Source organism: Ixodes scapularis, unplaced genomic scaffold, assembly GCF_016920785.2.
Source record: "Ixodes scapularis isolate PalLabHiFi unplaced genomic scaffold, ASM1692078v2 PGA_scaffold8__174_contigs__length_109621045, whole genome shotgun sequence".
Lineage (NCBI taxonomy): Eukaryota > Metazoa > Arthropoda > Arachnida > Ixodida > Ixodidae > Ixodes > Ixodes scapularis.
In genome coordinates, this window is record NW_024609883.1 from 21,707,368 (window position 1) to 21,732,740 (window position 25,373).

Below are 25,373 nucleotides of genomic sequence, written 5' to 3' on the forward strand. Positions count from 1 at the left end.
CACAATTAAGTTTCTTTGAAGCTTGCACTTTGCGCTTTAATCTCGGGCAGCGAAACAGACTGAAAGAGCTTGAAATGCTTTTCTATGGCTCGCCGGGACTTCTCCGCGAACAGTGCCTCTCCCACGACGACAAAGCCGCCCTGTTTGTCAGCAGTGAAAAGTCTTAGGCTATCCTCCTTAAAATGAGAAACCACATACTTCGTATTAACAGTTCTCTTGCACGTTCCCCAAATTGTGCACTAAGATATCCGCACCTTAGTCTTCTTGTTACTCAACATTGTCGTCCGGCTTCTTCGGGTTTTTAATCTAAGTGTATCATCTTACGGATGTGCAGTTTTTAAAATCTTTATATGTTCATTCTAATCAATTTCCGTTGAAAGTTGTGCTCTGTCCTGTGTTCCACAGTATGAACGATTTTCCGTTTTGATTACGATTCTGCTTCAGTCTCTGTCGATAAAGGCCCCAGTTATCATAAAATGAAAGGCAGCGTTGCATGGAGGCGACAAGAAAGTGAAAAAAAAGAAGGATGCACTTTTATTTTCATTTTTTGTGGTTTTATGTTGGCCGCTCTGTTAGGCACTGTTTAAGAACGTTGAATAGGTTTAATTTTAGGGCATATCTCCCAATCGTAAGCCCAGTTTTTGTTTGGTCCAGCGCAGGCTTCATAGACGAACGTACAAAGGTATGGGAGACCACTGGTCCCGGTGGGGTTCTGCCCTGCAATCCACACTTGGTATCCTACAAAAGTGTACACATTTGATAACTCGCATACTGTTATATTTTGCAAAATATTTGGGAACATCGGAATGGATTGACTTTATACATCTCGACGTTCTTTTTCATCGTATGATATCGTTTTGACAAACAAGAGTAACAATGTAAGGAAACAGGAACATCACCGAAAGTATATTTAATTTTTCACAAAATAGTTGCATAGAAGTGATGTTATCCTTACAGTGGCGGAAATTCACAATTACAGCTTTAACAATGTTAAAATCGACACATTAGCCACATTAACAACATGCTGGAAGACAGCGGACGCCAGGACCTCTTCGGAATACTAGCAAACTAAATGCAATTGTTGAGACCAATGAATTTTTTTAATTTTTTTTAATTGTTGCTCCCGCAGAGTAGTAATACAACAAAAGAGTAGTAATACAGCAACCTTAGAATTTGGTTTTGTACACGTTATTTAAAAGGCACAATAGTGACCACCACTGTCTATTAATAGAACCCTAGAGGATTTTGAGATTGTCCTTTTATAACGCAAAGTCAATCTATGCTAACAAGGCATATTAGAAACCCCGAAACAATATATTGGATTGCCTTTTTTCTTTTTTACTAAAAACGCGATCGATAGATTATGCCAGAAATGGGGCGTAACCTGATGTTTGGTCGCCATGGAATATGGCATTTTTATTTCTTTATTTTTCTGGTTGTGCTTTTAAAAAAGCGATTTAAAATGTGTTTAGTGTCATTTTAAGATATCGTTGGAATGGCTATCGTCATCTTAATACTCGAGCCTAAAATGAGCAGTTCCTAAGGCGAATGATACCAGAGCAAGCTTCCACCAGATTCGTGACATATCACATGGCCAAAAGTCCGTTCAATATGTGGACGATTGGCATTAGAAAGAAGAATAAAAAAATAAAATAGCGTGATCGCTGGATTGACTTTGGAGAAATAAAAAAACACTAGTAATCCTTCGAGGAATCAATAAGTTTGTTAGAGCGCTCATTTGAACGAAGTTTCAATGCCACGTTATGTTCATGTGAGGTTCTATACTCACCAAGTAATTTTGAATAGATAACTATACAAGTCTTGAAATTTGTATAAATTATTTCGCTTGTGTCGAATTTAAGTGTGTATTTATCATTTACTGAAAAAAAAGAAGAAACAAAAACGTCTGGGCGTAAATATAGTACACAAATGTTTGCACATTGATGTAGTTATATGGATGCCAAGTTAACTTTCAGGCACCTGAGAGGACACACGTACATCTAATGAACCTCTTTTTGTGCCGAACTTTGATAGGACCCAGAATTCACGCTGAAAGTTTGACTGACACAATAGGAGTTATTCAAACTGAAATGATGCAAGCTTTCTTACTTTTTATTACCATTACAAAACAGCACTTCATTCAATATATGTTTGGTTAATGTTATGCACAGTATGCCTTAACTTATGTACGTGTTCTTTAGGCTGGGGGTTCGATTTCACATTTTTTATTTTGATATTTCAACATCAATTCCAGAGGATTCTCACGTACGGGTGCTTATCATCGCCACGGATTTACCACGCGCTATGTCCTGTATGTTTTTTATTTTCTTTGCCCATTCTTTCTAAAAAAAAACCGTTGCCATCTTTTTGAATATTTAGGGGCACCGGTCGTAAATATTTTCTTTTTGCAGCAGTGTACTCAGCCCACAAACGCACAAAGGGACGGATATAGTGCATTTCTCGTCTCATTTTTTTCTTCTTGTTTTTGCGGTATCTACAATCTACGGGAGACACTTTAACCTCTGACCTGCATCAACATCAAGGAACTTCAAAAATAAATACGCATCGAATGTTTAAAATAATTGAACTATAAATCAATACTTTCGCTTCGCTGTAATCTCTGGCGCCTAAAGTGCGTTGCTAAGGCATTTTAATGAAACCTTTCACACTGGTAATTCGTACTCTATATGCCTGAAAATCCCTCTTACGTCATTGAATTTCCCCTGCATAATATTTTAAGCACTATTTGCACAAGTGTTGATTGGATTGCATTTAAACATTGTATTTTGAGGGAAAATACTTTTTTTAAACTTTCCCTTGTACCTTCAGGAGCCCTAAAACACATATGTTCAACATGTTGTGATATTCATCCTTTGCACGCGCCTTTGACTGTGCCAAGCGAAGCCCCAAAAAAAAGTATTTCAGCCGAGCAATGAAAGAAATCGCCGTACTCCCCTGCATAAGTTTACACATCAAAAATACGATTTTAATTAGTTTTAACTGGGTCCTCGGTAATGTAATTCATGTTCTTACCCCAGACATAATTTTTTCCATCAAATTTCAACGACCACTTTTGCAATATCTTTAGCTCCTGCCCCCATAATAAAGATACATAATATTCTCGACGATTCTAATAACGTTACATTCATTGCACGGACCTAGATGACAATGTTATTATTTTCACAATTATATTTTATGCCTTTGAATAAATCAGAGCGTCTTACATTTTCGCCCTCGATGCGTAATGTTAATTACAAAAGCGCTAAAGCGCAAAAGACAATGACAGAACAAAGTTACGAACAGGACAAGTACTTGTCCTGTTCGTATCTTTGTTCTGTGCTTGTCTTTTCCGATTTTGTGACTAAGATGTTTACACAACTAGCCCAACAGTTAGTTTTAATTATGTACCTTGCGTGATGTTTTTTTTTGTTATAGTTGTTTCTGTTTGTACACGATCTGTCAAGACATAGGTTGTGGGCATGCAACTATCTACCTTTATACCTTCGGCCTAACCATGGGCACTGACGGGACAAGTGCTTGACGTCTCTTATGGATGCATAGCCTCAAGCACCTTCTCATTGCCCTTCGTCGTACTAGAAGGTCAGGAGATGCCAAGGAGTTTTCAAAGGTAAGTTCACGCTGGAAGTGGTAGGGGTGAAAAGCCACCGTCCGCCCTTCTTGTTCACTCAGTGACCGTAAAATATCTCGCACTTACCGCTCATTAATCATATGTATGTACTACAGAAAGTAGGGTTCACATTGTGTTATTTACCCTTTTCTGGGTATCTCGTATAAAAAGCATCGTCGAAAACAAATGACTCATTCGTTTTATGTATGCCAACTTGTACTATGCCACTCAGTCTGAAAACAAAAATAAACAAAATCTGTGAAAAAAGACACACTTTCTAAGCGCTAGACCAGGGGTCCCCGAATGTTTTGACCAAGAAGCCTGATTGGAAACGTGTCGAAAAAAAAAGAGATATAATGTGGATGAATATGTATAGTTCTTTTAGAAATGTCAAATTTTGCTAATTATGAGATTACAAAATAATTGTGACCCAGAGAACTTACCACGTATAAATCAAAGCGCATAGAAACTTTGACATATTCACACGGGGCAGGAACAAATGAGAATGGTAGATCTGATGACTACAATATGTAAGAGTTATGACACGAGACACCAAACAGGATACACATAAGAGTGCGAAAAACTTTTGTCATATGTTACTCATACCTGAAGCAGGGGAACTACGAGATTTAATGCTGGGGGTGATAATGTGCACTAAATAATGCGGCGAGAGAACACGCGTTATGGTTGGTTAGAAGGGGAAGTGTGAGAATCGCTCACTTCATCCAGTGGCAGAAAATGGAAATGCTGCTCAACACGCAGCGTTAGCATCGATAAGGCCGTAGCAGTGCCACAACGGCACTCCGCCGCACCTTGTGAATACTAAAGAAGGAAGTGTCTTCATCGTTGACCACAATCGTGAAGTGCCGCATACTGAATCTTTCCCTGTTAGCCATAACGAAATTGGGCAGGGCACATTGAACTCGACGCTATAAAGACAGGCTACAGTGAAGCTACGGTGTGCTTGTGAAGCCCCTTTATTTACTTCTTTCACCTTCCCTGTAGTGCTGCAGGGTGGCGCTGCTATAAACTTATCGATAAAGCCCCTCTATGCTGGAAAAGTGGTGCTATTCATTGTTGTGGACATGCTCGAGACACGTTTCGCGCACCCCTTATGGGAAGAAGATGGCGTCTGAAATCTAGCTCTGTGCTGCCAACATTACTGGAGCGAGCTTGCTCCAGTAACATTGAGTGCTGCGCTGTGCCGCCATGATCTTCCCGAGGCCTGCACGTTGCACGTCTTTCGTGCATCGACGCACCTTGCGCTGCTTTTAAAATATGAAGGGGCTTTACTTATCGAAGGGTAAAATCCGCTAAAATCCTCCACAGCTCTTCATGCTGAATCACAGCGCGATCGTCACACTTCCCTCCTCTAGCTCACCTACCCGCGTTTTGATGCCGTTTCTCCGAATATTTCTGATATCTATATGTTCGCGCTTTTGTTGCCCGTCGCGGTGCCATTTTCTTACCACCGCTTATTTTTCCCGTCTGTAGCAACTAGGGTGCCTTTATGTGCGCTTCGCTTAGGGTGATAACCTCTCATAATTTTGTTCCGAACTGTTTTGTTCGTTTGTTTTGTCCTGAGCGCATGAAAGCTCGTCTGCCGGCACGAGTCATTTTTTTTATCCACTATACCTTTTTTTTTTTTCCAGGCAGAAAGTCCTGTCGGCACCTGGTACTATATAAGGAATGGCATAGCCCTAAACAGAAGCGCAGTGAGGCGCCCTAGTAGCAGCGGGCTTCGGGCCGTGCGCCACTAGAAAGACCTCGGCCGACCTCGCGGGCCGGCTGGGACGCCTTCGCGGGCCGAGTCTGGCTCGCGGGCCGGGGCTCGGAGACTTCTGCACTACGCGAACCGCTGTCATGCATCGTTTTCCTTTCTGTATCGCAGCATCTCAGAGATGTATTTACAAGAATAAACTTTTTGTTGCAGCCGTTCAGCATAAGAATGAGGGAGAACTTATTTACGGCAAGCTATGCGACGCCCTATTAGTGGCCGCTGTAGAAATTTCTCCGTGTTTCAATTCCCAAGAGAACTAATGTTGGGCGCATCGCTGTCGTCAACGAAGCTCAGTCAACGAATGACGACGTCAGAATACAGTATGGCTCCAAAACGCCATCTGATTGGACAAAATAAGCATTAAGTTTTGGATGTTCAGCTCGCTTGCGCGAAAGGCTTTTTCGAGAAAATCTGTATTTCTTTGTTCCGGCTCGTCACTTACTGGATTTGTCTTTACAAGTATCCTTGGTTAACTCACCACATAATGTGTGTTGAAAGATTCACTCGTAGGCATTTTGAAGTTAGTAAGCTAAAAAAAACAACAACAACAACATTCTGTGCCCAGGAGGCCCCCAATACTTGACCCTGATTAAATGCAATCTTGGCTACAATACTAAAGCGTTGTTTCTAAGATATTGTGTTAAATTGAGCCGTTTTAACAATAAAAACCTTATACGTAACAGTTATACAAATTATTATTGCCCCAGAGCGCACATCAATGGTTTAAATTACTCTATATTGTTATACATCGCTTAATGAGAAATTCTATATTTACGTACAGAGTACTATTGTCCCAAGTGAGTCCATAAACCAAAGAAGTAGTCCATGGCTTCGCGTAATCCTCTCTGCGGCTTATAGTACGCAAGCACCGTTGGCGGGATCCGATTTCCGATCTGTACGAATAATATGCCAGAAAGTATTGCTGTGTCGTGTTTCTGAGAATCTGTAAGAGGAGCACTCGGATTGGATGATCGTAGTCGATGCACTGACGCCTTACTCGTCATGATTTGATTTAGTGGCTCACTGCAGGAACTTCAATGAAATTTGAGAGTATCTGGGTTTCTGTTTTGTACTCCGTTTAGTTGCTCTAGGCTTGTAATATGCCGTTAATGTTAAATAACACACACACACACATATATATATATATATATAAAACTTAGAAGAAAAAAACCCTTAGTGAAAAACAGCAACAACGGACGATTTAATCTTCGACGTTTCGGCCGGAGTCCGGCCTTCGTCAGGAAGGCCGGACTCCGGCATATATATATATATATATATATATATATATATAGGGAGAGTGGGGTTAACCCATATAATAAATTCACTATGGAATTTGAAACAAAATTTGTTCTTTATTTTTGTTTGCAAACGCTACATTTTATTGTAGGATGTTCAAGGAGCGTTCCACAATACTTTCGAAGCCACTTTAGACGGTCCACAAAAATCGGGCTCTCAACATATCGCGCTGCGATTTGCTACAGAGGCGCGGCTAGGGGGTGGATGCTTGGAGTTGTAATAGCAGCAAATAAACTTGCAATGTTTAAGAAATAAAATGAAGAAACTGTTTCGGGCTATCTGCGGTGGCATCCGCAAGTGATGTCATGACCGTGCTTGCCTAGTTGTATGTACTGACGAAAGATGGCGCAACGTGGGAAACGGCGCTCTTAGAAAGTATACGGTTCCTCGACGATTATTTCCGTACCGAAAGTGGGGACTTAGGAGAAATTTAAATATCCGTCTTCCCCGTCAGCCTGGTTTTAATTGTGAATAAATTATCGCACTTTCAGAATTGTACATTTAAGAGGCGCGTGCCGGCATCATTAACACTTTGGAAAGATTCCTTGCTAAGCTCGGCTCTGGCGCACCCCACGTTCGACGCTTCCGACATCTGTCGGCGGCACATACAACTAGGCGAGCACGGCCATGACAGCGTCTGCGAATTCCGCCGCTGCGTTGCCGAAACAGTGTTTTTTTTTGAACGAGGTGTGTTTTTTAGTTGATATTTTCTCACCAAGCTTTCACCCCTCAGCTGCACATCTTTTGCAAATCGCAGCACGGTAAGTTGACAAACCGATTTTTGGGAACCATCTAAAGTGGGTCCAAAGCAGTGTTGTGCCCGTTACCAAAAATAAGTAACGAAATAGTGTTACTCGTTGGCTTGGAAAAAAGCTAAGGCGTTACAGAGCTCCGCTACTATTTTGCAAATGTAACGAAATACCGGTGTCGTTACTTGCCATGACTACCGGACATAACTTTTACGTTAGTTTGCCGTTACGTTTCCTCTCATTGTTAGTATATGACAGCTGCTTATAATAAACCGCCTCTATAAACTTCGCCAACAATACACATGTTCAGAGTAATTATTTATTTAGTTATTCATTTGTACTCTGCAGCGCCGGAGCATTACAACAGAGGAGTGGGGTACAGATCATATTTATACGTTGGAAACTCGAACAGCACAATCCAGCAACTAACAATATAAATAAACAGTTCAAAACAACACACAATAATACTATTTCAAAATTTCAATAACGGCATAAATACTAGGAAAGAAATTCACATTGTATTGATCAGGTTAATAAAATATTCACTGTCGGCAGGATGTGAAATGTACTTCCTCGGACAGGTAGCGCTAGGCGAGCGCGATTCAGAGAATTGAACCTTGCCATTAGCACCCTGCCTGGGAAGAAGAAACCGCTCTGAAAAGAACGACCGGATGCACGCAACGTAACGGACGCAAAATAGGCCTCTTCATGTAATCAAAGTTAATCCGGTAAAATAAACTTAATTTTATTCCTTCACAAACCAGCGTCGCATTTCCAATTAACGACACGTCAGCACGCTGCCACCGCGGACACACTTGTCTTGGTTCAAAGCGTTGGAACGTCAACGCTTCCAAACTTAGTGTTTATCTTTTGAGGTGTTGACAGAGCGAGAATTGCATTGTTTTCAAGAGAACGATGTGGCCAGCTGGAGTAGCTAGGGACGCTGAGGAAAAATCCTTCGAGCGGCTGCAGACTGTTGTCTTCTGAACGGATGTCTTTTTCCAGCGAGACGGCTGCTCAGGGTACGGCGACGGTGATCTTAGCAAGGACGAGGGGTTCGCAGCGATAATCTCGCGCCTTTTGGGCCCGGTCGTGAGAACGGTAAAGGTGTCTTCCGAAGGAGTTCGAAATGACGCCGCTTATACATAGCTTTGTTGTTTTTTTTTGCTACTTTTTCGTAGTGTACAGAATAAAAATTATTTTGTTTTCAAACAATCATGCGACCATTTTTAATCAAAAGTAACGAGTACCGGGTAACGTAATTTCATAGGAGATTCCCTAAAATAATAACGACACTACTTTACTCGTTAGTCATTTGGGTTTCTAACGAGTACGTTAGTACGCTAGTCAAGAAACTAACGCGTTACCAGTAACGTCGTTACTTGTAACGCGTTAGTTCCAACACTGGTCCAAAGCAATAGTGTACATGCTGTAGATATTCACAATTGAAAGTTTCCCAACTTCCAATTTTAAAACTCTTTTGAATGTATCTGTTAAAAGGAGACAGAACTATGTAGTAAAGTAAGAAATGAGAAAAGTAAGTGTTTGCTTTGTAATACAATACGTTCCTAAATCATGGTTATAACTTACTTTTATGACAACTTTACATTAGTTACAATTAAGAGACGTATTGCATTGACTGGTGAAATTGCGTTTTTGAATGAATAATAAACTTGCTGCTGTTTCCAATCGAAAAACAAAGTAGGAAAATTCTGGAAACTCGCAGATACTTTTCGATCCCTCTTGACTTAACTTACTGTGAAAAACAACAGCAACAACAGCAACAACAACAATAGAAATATGACAAACAATCTTTGAATATTGATCGCACTCACCCTCCAGGCGTCTGGATACCTCCCTAAACGTTGGGCAAAGTGTTCTTTCCGACATTTTCCCCTTACACCTGCAGTCAGAACAAATACGAGACCCAAGATATACAGAAGGACGGAAATCTTCATCTCTGCTTTTGTTCTTAAAGGCAGAGTATCCGAGATCAAGACTAGTATTGCGTGCTACGAGCAAAGAACTGTACGCTGTTCTCAATTTTTTTTAGGTGAATTTTGATTTTCATCGAGTGATGACGCTAAGCTTGAATTCAATGTTCGTTCTTTTTTTCTCTAGATTGAGCGAGTTCAGAATGTTGCGAAAGCAAGAATTGCGCCGTCTTTTTTGACAGCTGTGCCCTTTAGTTCCAGTTTTTGTTGTGTTGAACTTTACCTGCCTCGCTGATGGCATATATGGAAACAATACATACATTGCGTACCAATGCAACACAAACACGTACAAAGTACGCACCCCATAAAAGACAAACAAATTTGAAAATGGTTAAAAACAGGTTAAAACAACATCAGGTACAAAAAACAACCTAGTGCATTTCTGATATTATTGTCTCAAGTTCAAGTCAACAAATTGCTTCATCAATGCTATTCCAACTATCGATAATCCCCAGAAAAAACGAAAAACTATTGAGGTGACACGTATACAATACAATATATATATCATGGGTGCTACGAGTCCATGATTGAGTAATGAAAGCGATACATTTTTTTTTTACAAATAACTATGCAGTTCTTATTTACCATTTTGTGTAGCAGCTTTAGTCGTTCTACAACACGTTTGTAGCGCTGTGCCTCTGTCTTCTCGTTTCGCTTTCAAAATATAACTAACTTATGGCTTCAAGTACAATGTCAGGCATCGACGATGTAGAAAAGAACGTGCGACTATATCGAATAAAAATAAATATGTTTGGCTCAACTTGTATTGCGTAAAGAAGCTTGATATCTCCCTTTAAAAACGGGTCCCAGGCCAGGCAGTTGTTTGTTTATTGTTTACGGTTTTAATGGCGCAAGAACATCAATGGCCATACTGCGCCAAACAAGGTAAGTCAATAAAAAGGGGTGAGTAGAATTAAACTATGGGGGAATAGTTCTATAGTTTGTTTAAAAATCCGGTATTTTCAATGAAATCAAAAAGACGTTTGAATGAGATCAGTAGTTGCTCACCAAGTAGCAAGGCAGGGTGACATGGAATGCGATGCTTGAAAAGATTAGGAAAAAAGAATTTGTGCTGCTGCCGAAGACCAGGACAAATAAATAAAATATGAAGAACACTCAAAGGTTCACCACAGTGCTCACAGCATGGAGGTTCCTCACCAGTAAGCAGGTAGCCATGAATGAGGTATTTGTGGCCGATTCTCAGGCGGCATAAGAGGACCTCGTGGAATCTATTTTTATCGTAAGATGTTTCCCAGGCACCAAGGTCTGGCTTGATGGTGTGAAGCTCATTGTTAACCTCTACATACCACTCGGACTACCACGATTGCAAGGCTGGAAGTCTTGTAGGCATTTTTAAGTCTTGGTGGGGGATGCGGATATGTGACACGGGAAGATTTTGCGAACAGGCGGCCAGTTTATCTGCAGCCTCGTTGCCTGCAATGCCCACATTGCTAGGAATCCAGCAAAACCTAATGTCGTGGCCATCCTCTAGGCTCTGCTGCACCTTAACACGCACAGTTAGGGTCAGCCGATTCTTTGTTGATAAAACAGAACATACAGCCCTAACAGCACTCTGGGAATCTACAAAGATGATGACTTTATTTTACTCTGAACTATACAGTCAAGCGCCATCATGACCCCATATAGCTCGGCAGTAAAAATACTGGCAAGAGTGTTTCGACGAGTGACTTTGGAAAAAAGAGAAGAGTATACAGCCGCACCAACATACAGTGACGACTTTGCACCAGCAGTGTAAAAATGATTGTAATCTTTGTATTTTTCCTCCAATGCGAAGAATTCCTGCTGTAAAGTTAAAGGTGAGACTCTTTGCTTCCAGAATTTTGTGAACCACCAGTCACAAAAAATGGGTTTGACATTCCATGGGGCAGTATGGTATGAACCATTCAAGAGGTTAAAATCGTGAGCAAGATTTAGGGAGGAGCGAAGACTCTCGACACGAAGGCTCAAAGGCCGCACAACAGTTGGCTTATGGTTAAGGAGGCGCGAAAACCTAGTTTTGAATACAACTATAAGCGGGGGAGCTGGGTCCGACAAAAGTTTGTAAGCATAGGTGAGGCTAAGCAGCTGTCGCCTTTTTTCAAGCGACATTTCATGACAGTCAACATACAAGCTGAGCACGGGGAAGGTTCGAAAAACACCAGATGCCAAACGGAGCCCAAGGTGGTGTACAGAATCGAGCATTTTTAAGGCAGATGGTCTCGCGGAGGCGTAGACAATTGAACCATAGTCAAGGCGGAATCGAATGAGAGAAGAATATAGACGAAGGAGACACTTCTTATACGAGCCCCACGACTTGTGCTAATGGACTTTGAGTATGTTTGATGCCTGCAGAGTTTTTTGCTTGAGGTGTTTGAGATACGGAACAAAAGTAAGTTTACGGTCGAAAGTAACTCCTACAAATTTATGCTTTGTTTTCACAGCAATGTTGTTTCCATTTAAAAGAAGAGTAGGATCTAAAGACAGGCCACGCCTTAAAGAAAAGGGAACGCAAACAGTTTTCTCCGGAGAGAACCTAAAACCATTCTCATCAGCCCATTTATTCATTTTATTTATGGCCAGTTGTAGCTGTCGCTCGCAGCTAGACATATTACATGACGCTACAGATATCTGAATGTCATCGACATATAGCGAGCAAGATACTGAAGGAGGAATGACTTTACTAATAGAGTTAATTTTTATTGCAAAGAGTGTGACGCTTAGGACTCCACCTTGAGGAACACCATTTTCTTGAACGAACCAGTCTGATAAGGTTGTTCCCAATCGAACTCGAAAAGTGCGGTTACACAAGAAGCTCTTTTTGCACTGAAGCATTCTACCGCGTATTCCGTACATAGAAAGGTCACGCAAGATGCCATACCTCCAAGTGGTATCATAGGCCTTGTCCAAATAAAATAAAACAGATACACAATGCTGCCTGTTGACGAATACCTCACGCACGAAGGTCTCCAGCCGCACTAACTGGTCTACTGTAGAGCGTTCAGGCCGACATCCGCACTGACGGATATCCAATATAGTATGCTGCTCGAGAAAATAAATAAGACGCCTGTTAATTAATCTTTCAAAGGTTTTCCCCAGACAACTTGACAATGCTATTGGTCTGCAACTTGCAGGGAGGGAAGGGTCCTTGTCAGGTTTCAATAACGGTATAACTTCAACCCGCTTCCATTCGACAGGGAAGTAGGCATCACACCACAGGCCATTGAAGTACGTGAGAAGAGCACTGAGTGACTCTCTAGATAAGTGTCGGATCATGTCATAGTGAATTCCATCAAGACCGGGGGCTGAATTCTTGCAGGAGTTCAGAGCCGCTTCAAGCTCAACCATTGTCAATGGCTGATTCTAGGGCGCGGACGCTCCTGCTGTGACGCAGAGCCTCGTCTTTTCCATGCTTGCCTTACGCTTCAGGTTTACTGGAGATTAATGTGCGGAGTTTGAAACAGCAGCAAAGTGAGTGCCCAACACGTTAGCCTGGTCAGGCAATGAGGCTCCAAAAGAAGGAGAAATTCCTTTAGCTTGCTTCCGAGTCCAGCGCGCACAAGCTCTGCGTCTCTTGAATCACTTAAAGTTCACAGACAAAGGGTAGCTGCGAAAAACATCCCAAGCCTTATCTTGGTTCTTTTTTTAGGTGAAACAATCCTCATTCCACCATGGCTTACATTTCTTGGGGATGTTTGAAGAAGTTTGAGGGATGGAGCAAAGAGCAGCACCAATTGTATGCTCTGTAATGTTGGCTGTGGCTTCGTCATGAGTTAACGAAGAGAACATAGACGTAACAAGCTCGGATTTTGGGCTAAAAAGAGCCCAGTCTGCTTTTTCTAGCTTCCAACGCGGAGTCTGTTTCATGAGACTGGGAATAGATTTTACACTCTCCAGAGTAATCGGAAAGTGGTCGCTGCCGAAAGGAATATTTAAAACGCTCCATGTGAGACAAGACACCAGGGATGGAGATGAAATGGAAAGATCAATGGACGTAAATGAGTTGTGAGCCGCACTAAAAAAGGTAGATTCTCTGCTGTTCAAAAGATAGAGACTAGACGACAGTAAAAACCGTTCAATAACCCCCCCACGCGAGTCCTCGCGTGTGCCACCCCACAAGAGATGGTGGGCATTAAAATCTCCAAAAAGTTAAAAAGGGGTGAGGGAGCTGAGTAACTAAATCATAAAGATCATGAATATGCAGTGGAGAGTTTGGTGGAATATAAATGGCAACAATGGTGATAAAGCGGCCCAAGAGGAGGCGTACAGCTACAGCCTCAAGGGGTGTAGGAAGAGGAATCTGAGAACAAGCAAATCCACTTTGGACGATCACCGCTACTCCACCGGATGAGTTTGATGTGGAACAATCCTTTCTAAAAACTTGGTGACGACGTAAAACAGATGGTGATCATTAAGGTGTTTCTCTTGTAAAGAGAGAGCTAGTAGTACAGAAGACTTTCATAAAAAAGTTAACATCGTCAATATTATGTAGACGGCCGCGGCAATTCCACTGCATAAAAGTAAATTTAGCCATGATTCTAAAACAAAGTTCAAAGATTAGTAAATCAGTAAAAGTAGTAAGATATGGGTAAAAGTAAAGACCTAAACTCTGCCGCGCAGGGCAAAAAGAATGTACAACAGTTTTAGAAGTCTGCCACTCCATGTCGTCTTGCTCAGACGGATGAGTGCAGACTTCTGTACCCTCTGCTTCCTGGAGCGAGGTCTTTGCTGCAGGTTTGGGCAGGCTTGGAGAATGGGGCGCCATGCCCCGTCCACCACCAGACCCCACCAAAAACGCGGACGAGGTGCTTGGCGTAGTGTCGCCCGAGTTCACCCGTTCCTGCCCCAGGCGCTGCAGGAGCGGCACGAGAGTTATGCCGCTCCTTCGATGATGCTCTCTCCAGGGAGTGTGGGCGAGAGTGTCGACCCTTCTCCCTGGAAGGAGATCGCGGAGGAGGGACGGTTGCGGCAGCCACCGGCCCATCCTGGGTTCGGGAAACAGCCGGAGAAGACAAAGGCTGTTGCCCTGTTGGAGCGCGAGGGTTCGCACTCTGGCTTGGAGGGTCCGTAGACCGCCCAGCCGAGATAACATGCCCCGGAAGCTGAATCTTCAACTGGAGTGGGGGGACGGCCGTGGCTTCCGATAGTCCAGAAAGTACGTTTGGGTCGCCACTGCTACCATTAGTGGTGCAGGTCCCCGCTGCTCCACGTGCGAATAGTTGCCCTTGCGCAAGAATGCGAAGCGACGGCGTGCCTCTGCGTACGAGAGATTGTCTTTCACTTCAGGATTAAGTACACCCATTTCTTCTTTCCACGTTCTGCAGGATCGAGAGTATGCAGGGTGGGGATCACCGCAGTTTATACATTGTGGCCCGTTGGTACTGGACTCTGCGGGGTTGTCAGATTTGGCCCATTTCGCACACGTGGCTTTTCCATGGCAATGCTGGGAGCCATGGCCAAAACTCTGGCATTTGAAACATCCTCGAGGATTATTCACATAGGGCCTAACCCTGCAGTGAAGATAGCCAGCCCAAACGGCATCAGGGAGTGTGGTGGAATCAAGAGTTAGAACTATGTGTTTCGTTTTCCGCTCTTGACCATCCCGACGCAGGGAGATGCGCCTTGCAGCTACAACTCCTTGGTTAGAGAGCCCTTCAAGTATTTCAGTGTCGGAACTCTCGATCAGGTCATCCTCAGATATAACGCCCTGAATTGAATCGAGTGTACGATGGGGTGAAACGGTCACTTTGTGATCAGACACAGAGTTCAACGCAAGGAGTGCTGTACTCTGTTGTCTGGATTCAATTTCACAATTTCACAAGTAGGTTACCTGAGGGAATCTTTTTGGCTTTAAAGTTCTTACCAACCGCACTTTCTAGCACTTTCGCAACAAGAAAGGGGGACATCTTGGAGAGTGGGGTGTCATCTTCGGAGTGCATAACCAAAAATTTGGGGAACGCAGTAGGAGATGGGGTCGTGTCTTTTCTAGGGACTTCGGTGCGGACCCTTTTCAGAGCCAGATCAGAGAGAGGTTTAGCTTGAGAACCCATAAAGATGGGAGAAAGATTCAGTGCCCGGGTGCACCGCCCACCACGGAGCGCAACAAAGGGGTAGGTAATGTGCCATAGCAAGATGGGCTTGGCTGGCACAATTACTCTACCAGTGCTGCCCGGGCACTATAGCCTAGTATGTTTGCAGGAACCGGACCTGTTTCCACGCAAGGTTGGCCCTTGCCGCCTAAGAAGGTGAAAAAGGAAGGAAGAGAGTGTAGAAGAAAAGAGAAAGAAGTGGGAGGAAATGTAAAAGAAGGAAGAATAGGGTAGAAGAGGCGACTGACTGAATCATCCTGGTCAGGCCAAGCCAGGACACCCGTCTGCGAGACGCAGGGGCCGGAAGGGTGCAAACATACCCCGGGCTCAGCTCAACCACCAGGGTCCCCTTTTCCCCGGACACGGGTACGCCACGGACTGCCAGATATGGGTGGGCGAACCCACATGGCTCGGGGTTCGTAGTGACGCCACTCACCAAGCACCTACTAAAGTAGGTGCCCCCTGCGTGCGGGTATGGTGGCCCACGTGGCTGGGGTCCGTGGTGACGGTACTCACCAAGCACCTAGCACCTAAGGTGCAGGCGCCCCCTGCGGGGCTCGGGGTCCGTGGAAACGCCACTTTCCAAACACCTGCTTTCACAGGTGCCCCCTGCGGGGACCAGGCCAGGCAGCCATTACCTAAAATCGGTCTCATGCGGATCTTGTGCGTGGTTATTTTAACGTTCCTAGATAAATATTTTAAAGTTCTTTGTTAGCATATCTCAGTCTTCGCAAAGCGCGAGAGCAGGTAAACTTAGTGTGCCCGCCCGTCCTTTTAAAACTTGGAGTAAATCAAATTCCCAAAAACTTATGTTCACACACCTGCCTGCCCTGAAATTGTACTACCTGTACCATAATTTAAAAAAAGACAGTGTCTTCCTGGTAGGGAACGTCATGACCACAGATTTTTCAAAGTTAATTTCCATCAGCCATTTCTGGCTGAAATTAAGAAATGTTAAAGTTAAACGTTTAGCATGGCGCGTGATCACCTACAGAACGTATTTAGTTATATAAAAAATTAATCATCAGCATAAAGGTGAATCCTCACAGGGATATTGTCAAGGACGAGAACAATATAAAGTGAAAGCAAAAGTGATCCTAAAACCGAACCCTGTGGCGCACCAGAGGGAACCGAGACGTTGCTAGAATAAACATCCCCATATGAATCAAAGCGAGATTACGTTGGTAGAATAAACATCCCCATATGAATCAGAGCGAAATCTATCTTTTAGGTAATCAGCGATCCATTAATTTGTGATGCGCTTTTTATTCTCATTCGAAGTTTTTGAAGAAGCTTTTTTGATGTGTCACTTTATCGGAAGCCTTTGTATGGTCAATGAAGATGGCATCTAGTTGACCTCTTTTATCTGAGGCAAAAGCGATGTCGCCTGTAAATTCTAGTAGCCGGGTGGAGGTGAAGTAGCCGCGATGAATGTCATGCTGTTGGGGACAGAGAATCGAATTAGCTTTGAGGTACTTAGATATATGTTTATGAACTACGTGTTCAAGAAGTTTGCAAGAACACTATGTTAAAGGAGGGGGTCTAAAGTTACTAACCACTTGCTTGCTACGGGATTTAAATGGAGGAATACTTTTAGCTGATTTCCATAATCGAGATATGGGTGCACTAGACATATATGTTTCCAAAATTACAGATAAGTAGTTTGAAGTCCAAAGTGAATAACGGTAAAGAAAAGAATTGAGAATCCCATCAGGGCCATGGCTCTCCTTACATTGGAGCTTTAGGAGTAGATTAAGAACAACAGATCTAATGTTAAAATCTAATAAATCCGAGTGTATACTGTCCAAGCAGAAATCTGGAACGTAATGATTATTGTAACTAAATATTGAGTTAAAGTATTCGTTAAAATAGTTATCAATCACTGCTGCTTCACTAACACATTCACCTTGAATAAGAAGGCTTTGGCACTCGTTACGTTTTGAGAGGATAGACCACCAGAATTCGGCAGGATTTGATTGCATATATTAAAAAGTTTCGTTAAAATACTTTGTTTTAGCTGCTACCGTCTTTTCCTTCAAAGTCGTGTTTACACCCTTAAACAAAACAGCGTTATCAGGCGACGCTACACTGCGTTTCGTAGAACGTAAAGGTTTTTGTCTTCCGCATCACCTGTAAGATGTCTCTCGTAATCCAGGGGTGAGAAGAATTTTTATTTTTCTTGGTAGCAGGTACAAATTTGTTAATACGCTTGGCTTCAAGAAAGTTGAAATAAATAAGCAGCACATGAATATCTGCGTCTCTACTCATAGCACAAAGGGTATCACAACAAAAACTAAGTTGATCAATCATAGCTACATCGTCATGCCTGTTGATATCAACTACCGGGAAAATTTCAGGGTTTATATAATGTACACGAAGTTCGTGGGTAACTAAAACTGCTTTGTGATCGGAAATTCCTTTAATCACTTTGCAATCGTATGGGGCACCCCTTCGTCTCCCAGCCGGCATGGTAGAGCCTTTGATGACAACAACCACCATAGACCCAACATCATACGTCCAACGACTTGGAAGGCAATGTCATCGTTACGCCCGACGCAAACGCGAAAACCCACTGCGCGCCAAGTCTTTATACCCACCCTGCTCTCGCCCAGTCTACGCATGTATTCATTCGACGGGATGCTCCCCAGAAACCCTTCAAGCCTTTCTACGACGGACCATACCTTGTTGTGAATAGAACACCGAAGTTCTACACGGTGCTCCTATAAGGTCTTCGGGAAACAGTTTCCCTAGATCGCCTAAAGCCCGCCTTCATTTCTCCTTTGGACGCAACTCCCACAATGTCACAAGAATACGCTGTTGCCCACTCCATGCCTCAAGCGCAAGTGCCACAGGCCACATGTCCAAGGGGGGGGGGGGGGGGCATCTGTGGCAGATGCTTAAGCGTAGACTACGGGGGGCACCGGGGCTCGTGCTTCTCCTGGTGAAATCCGGGGAGGAGTGGGGGGGCAGAGCCCCCCCCCCCCCCCTCCCCGGGCTATGATCGTCACTGAGACGCTGTTTACGTGCCATGTAACGAGCTACTAGTAGGGGCACGTAAACAAAATAGCGCACACAGCGGCGGACACATGGCGATATACATACTGTCACGAATGAAGGTGACGAGAAGCCAAACAGTGAGCTGAAGTATAAAGGTTTAATTGGCGAACTTGTGCCACACAAAAATAAGTAACGAAAGAGCGTCGAGGCAGCCGAAAAGCGGGCGGCGATTCGGCGGCACTACAGAGCGCTAGCGAGACTGACTCGACAAGGTCGCGGGCAGCTGCTTATCTACCGTGCGTGACTATCTCGAAAGTTCGGCAAAGAAAGTTCGAGCGTCGCGCGCTCGGGGCGAGGATGAACTGGCACTTTCGAGAACAAGAAATCAGGAGGAAAGTTACGTCTGGTGCGTGAATGAAGGTGGATCCACTAGAAGTCCGTGACCGAGCGCTTCTTCATCAACCCTGCGGGCGGCATTATCCCCCCCTTTTAAAAGTGCATTGTCCCGATGCAACGCGAAAGGAAAAATGAAATGGCTAAAACCATTTACGGTGAAACGAAATAAACATGCGGTGTCATAATCCTAACGCGCGTAGAATGGCTTGAGTATAACTACGTGGACGACTTCGGGTCGTGGCTGGCGACGTCCTGATGGTCGGGTTCCGTCGGGGAACACCTCGTAGTTCAAGTCCCCAAGGCGGCGAATGACCATGTAGGGTCCAAAGTAGCGTTTTAGCAGTTTCTCGCTGAGTCCGCGGCGGCGAATGGGTGTCCACACCCACACCCTGTCTCCGGGCTGGAACTCCACGTCACGGCGACGAAGTTTGTACCGGCCAGCGTCGACACGTTGCTGGTCCTTTATGCGAAGGCTTGCTAGCTGGCATACCTCTTCTGCTCGTTGAGTGACCACCTGGGCGTCGTCAGTGCCCTCCTCTGTCGGGTCGTGGGGCAGCATGGCGTATGAGCATCGTCGTCACATTCCTGCCGTGCACCAGCTGAGAAGGCGTAACCTTAGTGGGTTCTTCAACCGCCGTGTTGTACGCGAACGTGACGTTGGGCAGCACCTCATCCCACGTCTTCTGTTCCACGTCCACGTACATCGAGATCATGTCGGCGATGGTCTTGTTTAGTCGCTCCGTCAGCCCGTTGGTCTGTGGGTGGTACGCCGTGGTCCGGCGTTGGTCGGTTGGCTCAGGCGGAGTATCTCTTGTGTCAGGTGCGCCATGAACGAGGAACCTCGGTCCGTAATCAGGACTTGGGGAGCGCCGCGTCGGAGGACGATATACTCAACGAAAAACTTGGCTACTTCCACTTCGGTCCCCGACGGGAGTGCTTTTGTCTCGGCGCGCCTGGTGAGATAATCAGTTGCCACGATTATCCAACGGTTTCCCTGCGTTGACAGTGGGAAAGGTCCAACAAGATCCATTCCAATCTGCTGAAACGGTGCAGTTGAGGGAGCGATCGGTTGCAGGAGACCTGCCGGCTTCGTTGGTAGTTTCTTGCGTCGTTGGTTTTCGCGGCACAAACGGGCGTAAAGATGTACGCTCTTCGAGAGCTTGGGCCAGTAGTATTTTTCTCGTATCCGTGCAAGAGTCCTGCTGTAGCCAAGGTGACCAGATGTTGGGTCGTTGTGGCAGGCTTGGAAGACCTCTTCTCGAAGTCTACTAGGAATCACCAGAAGCCACGTCGAGTTGATATCCCCGAAGTTCTCTTTTTAGAGGATACCTCTCCGCACGGCGAATCTTGGCAGGTCACATGAGAAGACTCGGGGAATCGTACCCCCTCGGCACTCCAAGTGGTCGATCAGTGCGCGCAGCTCAGGATCATCCCACTGGAGCGCTGCCATACCGTGAACGCTCACTGCGCCAAGAAAGTGATCGTCATCGTCGTTGTCTTTGGCACAGCCGGTAGCTGACTCGAGGGGGCTCTGGACAGGCAGTCGGCGTCGCTGTGTTTTCGGCCTCACTGGTAGACCACGGTCACGTCGTACTCTTGCAGTCGTAGGCTGCACCGAGCGAGGCGTCCCGATGGGTCAATCAGGCTCGCTAACCAACACGGCGAGTGGTGGTCGGTGGCCACCCGAAAAGGAGTCCCGTACAAGTATGGGCGGAATTTCGTGATGGGGGGCCCAGACGGCGGCCGGACATTCCTTCTCGGTCGTCGAGTAATGGACCTTTTCCGAGAAGCGTTCTGCGCACGCGCGAGCGCCCGATGCCAAGTGGCGGAAGTCGGAACGAAAAATCGAGGAAATTTGGAAGGAGGCTGTATATCAGCGAGCAGAACACGTAAGTGCAGCACATATATAATTGTGTTACACAAAAAAAAGAGCGTCGACGGAAAGGAAAACACGGCGTTTGGGTGGACGCCACGGATTTTAGTGGCAGGCGCCGCTGCTCAGAGAGCGAAGAAACTGTTAGCCTAGCTAACATTATCGATTGGTAGCGCAGGTAGGTCACTTCCTCGATTTTTAGTTCGTGCAGCCACCGCCTGGTGCCGTCGGCATGTGGAAAAGGTCTGGAAAAGGTCCATTGCAATCCGCGTTCGACAGCGTCCGGCTACCGTATGCGATCACGCTCTCTGCACCCTTTTGTCGTTGAACCAGTACTGCTCCGAGTCCTGTATTGCTGGCGTCCGTGTGAACCTCCGTGTCGGCAGATTGGTCGACGTGACCGAGAATCGGTGGTGATTGGAGCCGTCGCTTTAGCTCGTCGAACGCCTGTTGTTGTTCTCCACCTCATTCGAAGTTCACGGCATCTTTCGTGAGGCGCGTGAGCGGCGCAGAAAGCTTGGCGAAATCTCGAACGAATCGCCGGTAGTACGCGCAAAGTTCCAGGAATCTTCGGACGGCCCCTTTGTCGGTGAGCGGTGGAAGCGCCGCTACGGCGCGAGCCTTCTCCGGGTCAGGACTTACGCCTTCGTTGCTCACAACGTGGCCTAGTAACTTCAGTTCACCGTAGGCGAACTGGCACTTCGTCGGCTTGAGGGTGAGTCCTACGGTCCTGATGGCCTCAAGAACGTTGTTGCACCACGACCGCGTCCTGTCTATTTCTCCCTTCGTGTTCGTCCGTGTTGTTTTTGCGTATTACACTATGATGCAAAACTACTAGCTCAACTAGCCATCCTTGTCCGAAAATTCGGCTTTGCCGATTCCCAAGATTCGGCAAAAGTTCGGCCCATCAATACTGATGAACATTGGCTTCTTGCTCTCTGCATCCGCTTTCACACTTTGGTTGGTCTCAAGCGCCTCAAGGGACACGAGAGGCGTATTTCCGCCGACATGCGGGAAGAAGACCGCAAAGCCTGTGCTCACCTGCGCTTGTGCGGCATTGGTGGCGCCACCCATGAATAAGCTGGGCAAACATGTTGGTCGTTCGATCTCCTTTCGACAGCTGCCGCTCCCCCATTGCAAAAATTAAAGCAAAAATATTTTTTTTCTTCTAATTTGTTATTTTCATTCTATACATCTTTTCTACGTGGCCGCCGCCATCTTCAATTCTGGAACGTGCGGTATGCGTGAATATATCGCTTTCTTCTCGCCTCGACAGTAGAACGTGTTAACAGTCTAATTACAACCGTCAGTCGTTCCCGTGATGACCGTTCTATACTTCTTTACTTGTTCGAGGTTTTAATTTCTTGCTTTTTGTTCGAACGCATACCGCATAGGGGGACAACGTGGCTGGGTGCGAGGCTAAACGAGAAAAAAAAATGTACAATTTATTTTCGTGTATTTATTTTTATTTTTTTTTGTGCATGATTCACGCTGTACATGATTTGTGTTCTTATGCTGTTTATGTTGCCTTTTCCTGCGTGTAACAGTTCTATGGTAAATTTGAGCGTAATGTTTTTCTCAAAATATCCAGCCGATAACCATTACGTGCTAAGAGGTCATTTATCCACCACAACACATTAGGCGTGCCTCAGCAACTTCATTCGATTTACATCGTCCTAAATTATAACCCTCTCGAAGGCTGCAGCTCTTGTTGAGTAGCTACGCCTTCGACACTTTTAGATCATTCTTGGCTCAACGTACAAATATCGCTGCTCTTTCTCAAGTGCAATCTCCGTTGAGCATAATTCAAAACCTGACTTTACCAATGTTGAAGCGGCAGCATTTTGAAGGAGATCGCACGATGGCCAGGTTTGCCCAGCTTATTCAGAGATGGTTCCAACGATGCCAGAAAGCCACGCAGTGGGCGCGGGGTGTCGGATTTCGCTCCTCATTAATTGAGTTCGTAATTGTGACGTCACTAGGCGTTGTGAAGGACAAAGACATCAGACTGGATCCCGCTCCGAAATAACGATCGGTCAAAAATGGAACTACGCGTAAACATAATAGATAAAGGGAACGTAGATTTCGCACTTACCACGACAGAAGTCTGCCGAGAATCGACTGTTTCCGAAATATTTGGGAGGGCAACTTCCGGTTCTCGAGACGTCTCGAGTTGGCTGTTTCACGCGACGAGCGCATGACGAATGCACACAGAATGGCTGAAGTATGCCGTCTGCAAGAGTTTGAATAGTTCGCACAATGATACGATTTTGATCTTGTATTTATTTGCAAGATGGCAGGCCTAACAAGAACTAATCAGGTTTATAAAATATGAAAGACGTTTACAATTCTCTGTAATGCCGAATTAGAGCGCAGCTCCTGAGGAGGAGGAGGGGAGGGTATGGAGGCGAGGGTGTGGCCTTTCCCCCTCCGTACCCTTCCATCATCCTGTTCTGCTCCCCTCCCATTTAGCGTGAACTTTTCGCAAAATTTCCCGCTAAATTTAGCCAAACTTTCCCTGCTAAATTTAGCAGGGAAACTGAATTGGTGTTTAAGTAACGTGACGTCAATTTCCCCGCTAAATATAGATGGGAATCTTTTCTGCTAAATTTCTCGAAAAAGTTTTTCCGGTAAATTTCACGGGACGTCACGTGTGACGTCACGAGGGTAGAATTTTCCCGCTAAACATAGCGAGGAAACTTTTCCGCTTCATTTAGCGAGAAAATTTCTCCGCTAAATTTAGGGAAACAAGTTCCCGACAAATTTAGAGGAAAATTTTACCCTCGAGACGTCACATGTGACGTCACATTTATTCACGCGACGCCACGACGGTAATATTTTGACGTGAAATTCGGGGGTAAGTTTTTCCGCTAAATTCGGAGAAAACATTTTCCCGCTAAATTTATCGGAAAAAATTTCCCGGGTTGAGTGGCGTCCCATATGACATCACGGGGTTAAAATGTTCCCGCTAAATTTGGCGGGAAATTGTTCTGCTACATTTAGCGGAAAATTTTTTTTTTTTTACCGATTGTTCAGTTTAAGGTAAAACCACAAGCGAGCATAACTGAGAAGGAAGTCTTCTCCGTGCCTCTAGAAAATTCGAGCTTACTCTTACCCCGAGTCAAAAAAGTAAAGGAGGCCAGAATGACCTTGACTAGTCAGTCTCGCCCCAGCTCACTAACCAGCATTCTAATGGCAAATTCCACTGGGCGTTTTGGAGCGCGCCGGGAGCAGTTGACAGATCCGGACTGGAGCACACGATCCGAACGGGGTTGCGCAGCCTACGTATCCCCAGTGGAACATGACCACTGCTCCGGGATCGGCGGATGCCTTCCCGTCATTCAGCTGCCCGGGAATCCCCTTTCCGCGGCCGCCGCGGTCGTTTCGAACACGTTTTCGCAATCGCAACGCTAAAGCGCGAAACACATGTAAGACGAAACCGTCCGATCCGACGTGCGGACTGCCGGAATGACCTTGGGGGGAGAGGGTTTTCGTAGCATCGGAGAGCGTTGAAAACCCTCGCCTCCGACCGTCGTATTGCTCGGTCGGACGTCGGATCGGACGGTTTCGTCGTACATGTGTTTCGCGCTTTACACGTGTTCGACGCACAAGCGGCAGGAATGGCTCAGGCGCTTCTAGCAAAGATTGCCGGAGTGCCCGTAGCGCGGCAAATACCTTCTCTTCTCCTTCTTGGAAAACGAACCGGCTGTCGAGCCAAGGGGTAAGCAAGCGGCCATTACGAAATCTTCTGATGTCGAGACAATCTAGGACCCCAGCCCGCGACGTGCTTCTTCTTCTTCTGAGGCGAGATGTGCGAGATCAGGCGAGATGCCCCACGAGAAAGAAAGTCACGTGTGTGCGCCGAGGGCTGGCCCGGCTGGGTTCCGGTTGAATCCGCCGAAATCGTGGGAACGAATTTTCTCGGATCCAGATCGAGATCTGGAGCGGGAGCTAATCTAAAATGACCATGAAACACGTCGGTCTCGATCCTGATCGCCCAGTGAAGTAGGCTCGCTCCAGAAAAGTCGATCCCGGCGCGCTCCAAAGCGACCATTGGAATTCGCCATAAGTCGAATGCTGGGGATGCCGAGTTCAGCTAAATGAGGAGACGCGCGGCTTTGTCGACTCACAGACAGCTGTCACGCCGACGCATCGTCGCTCGCTGCAGCCCACGTCGACACTCATCCTTTCTTTTGTTTTTTAGGCACAAGTTCGCCGATTAAATCTCTATTTTCTGTTTTAGACTCGTCAATCCGTTTCCATCTGCGACAATATCTCTAAGTACAAGTTGTCCGAAAAAAATGTACAGGGTTTTTTGTCGCCGCAAAAATAAACTATACATGGCCGAACGCTTATTCTCCGCCGAAAGGTAGCGCTAGAGGTCCGAACCAGATGCCAAAGTTTCAGCGCTAACCGATATTTTATTCAAACGTTAGAACTGATTTTCTGAAAATTGCAATGGGAAAATAGGGCCCATTTTCGCCCCCTTTTTTGGTTTCTTCACCACAGAGACCCACCCATTCGAGAGCTAAGTCGAGCAGCATATATTCATTGACATTTTCAGAAAATCATTT

At 45.3% G+C, this 25,373-nt stretch overlaps 1 protein-coding gene across 1 annotated transcript; it reads right to left on the reverse strand.

Moving 5' to 3' along the window:
* Positions 1 to 583: 583 nt before the first annotated feature.
* Positions 584 to 9,411, reverse strand: LOC115311914. Its single transcript, XM_029970778.2, has 5 exons — positions 9,289 to 9,411; positions 6,188 to 6,351; positions 3,773 to 3,861; positions 1,790 to 1,879; positions 584 to 738 (listed from the first exon to the last, which is right to left on the reverse strand). The coding sequence occupies exons 1-5, from the start codon at positions 9,409 to 9,411 to the stop codon at positions 584 to 586; spliced, it is 621 nt and encodes a 206-aa protein (XP_029826638.2).
* Positions 9,412 to 25,373: the final 15,962 nt, after the last annotated feature.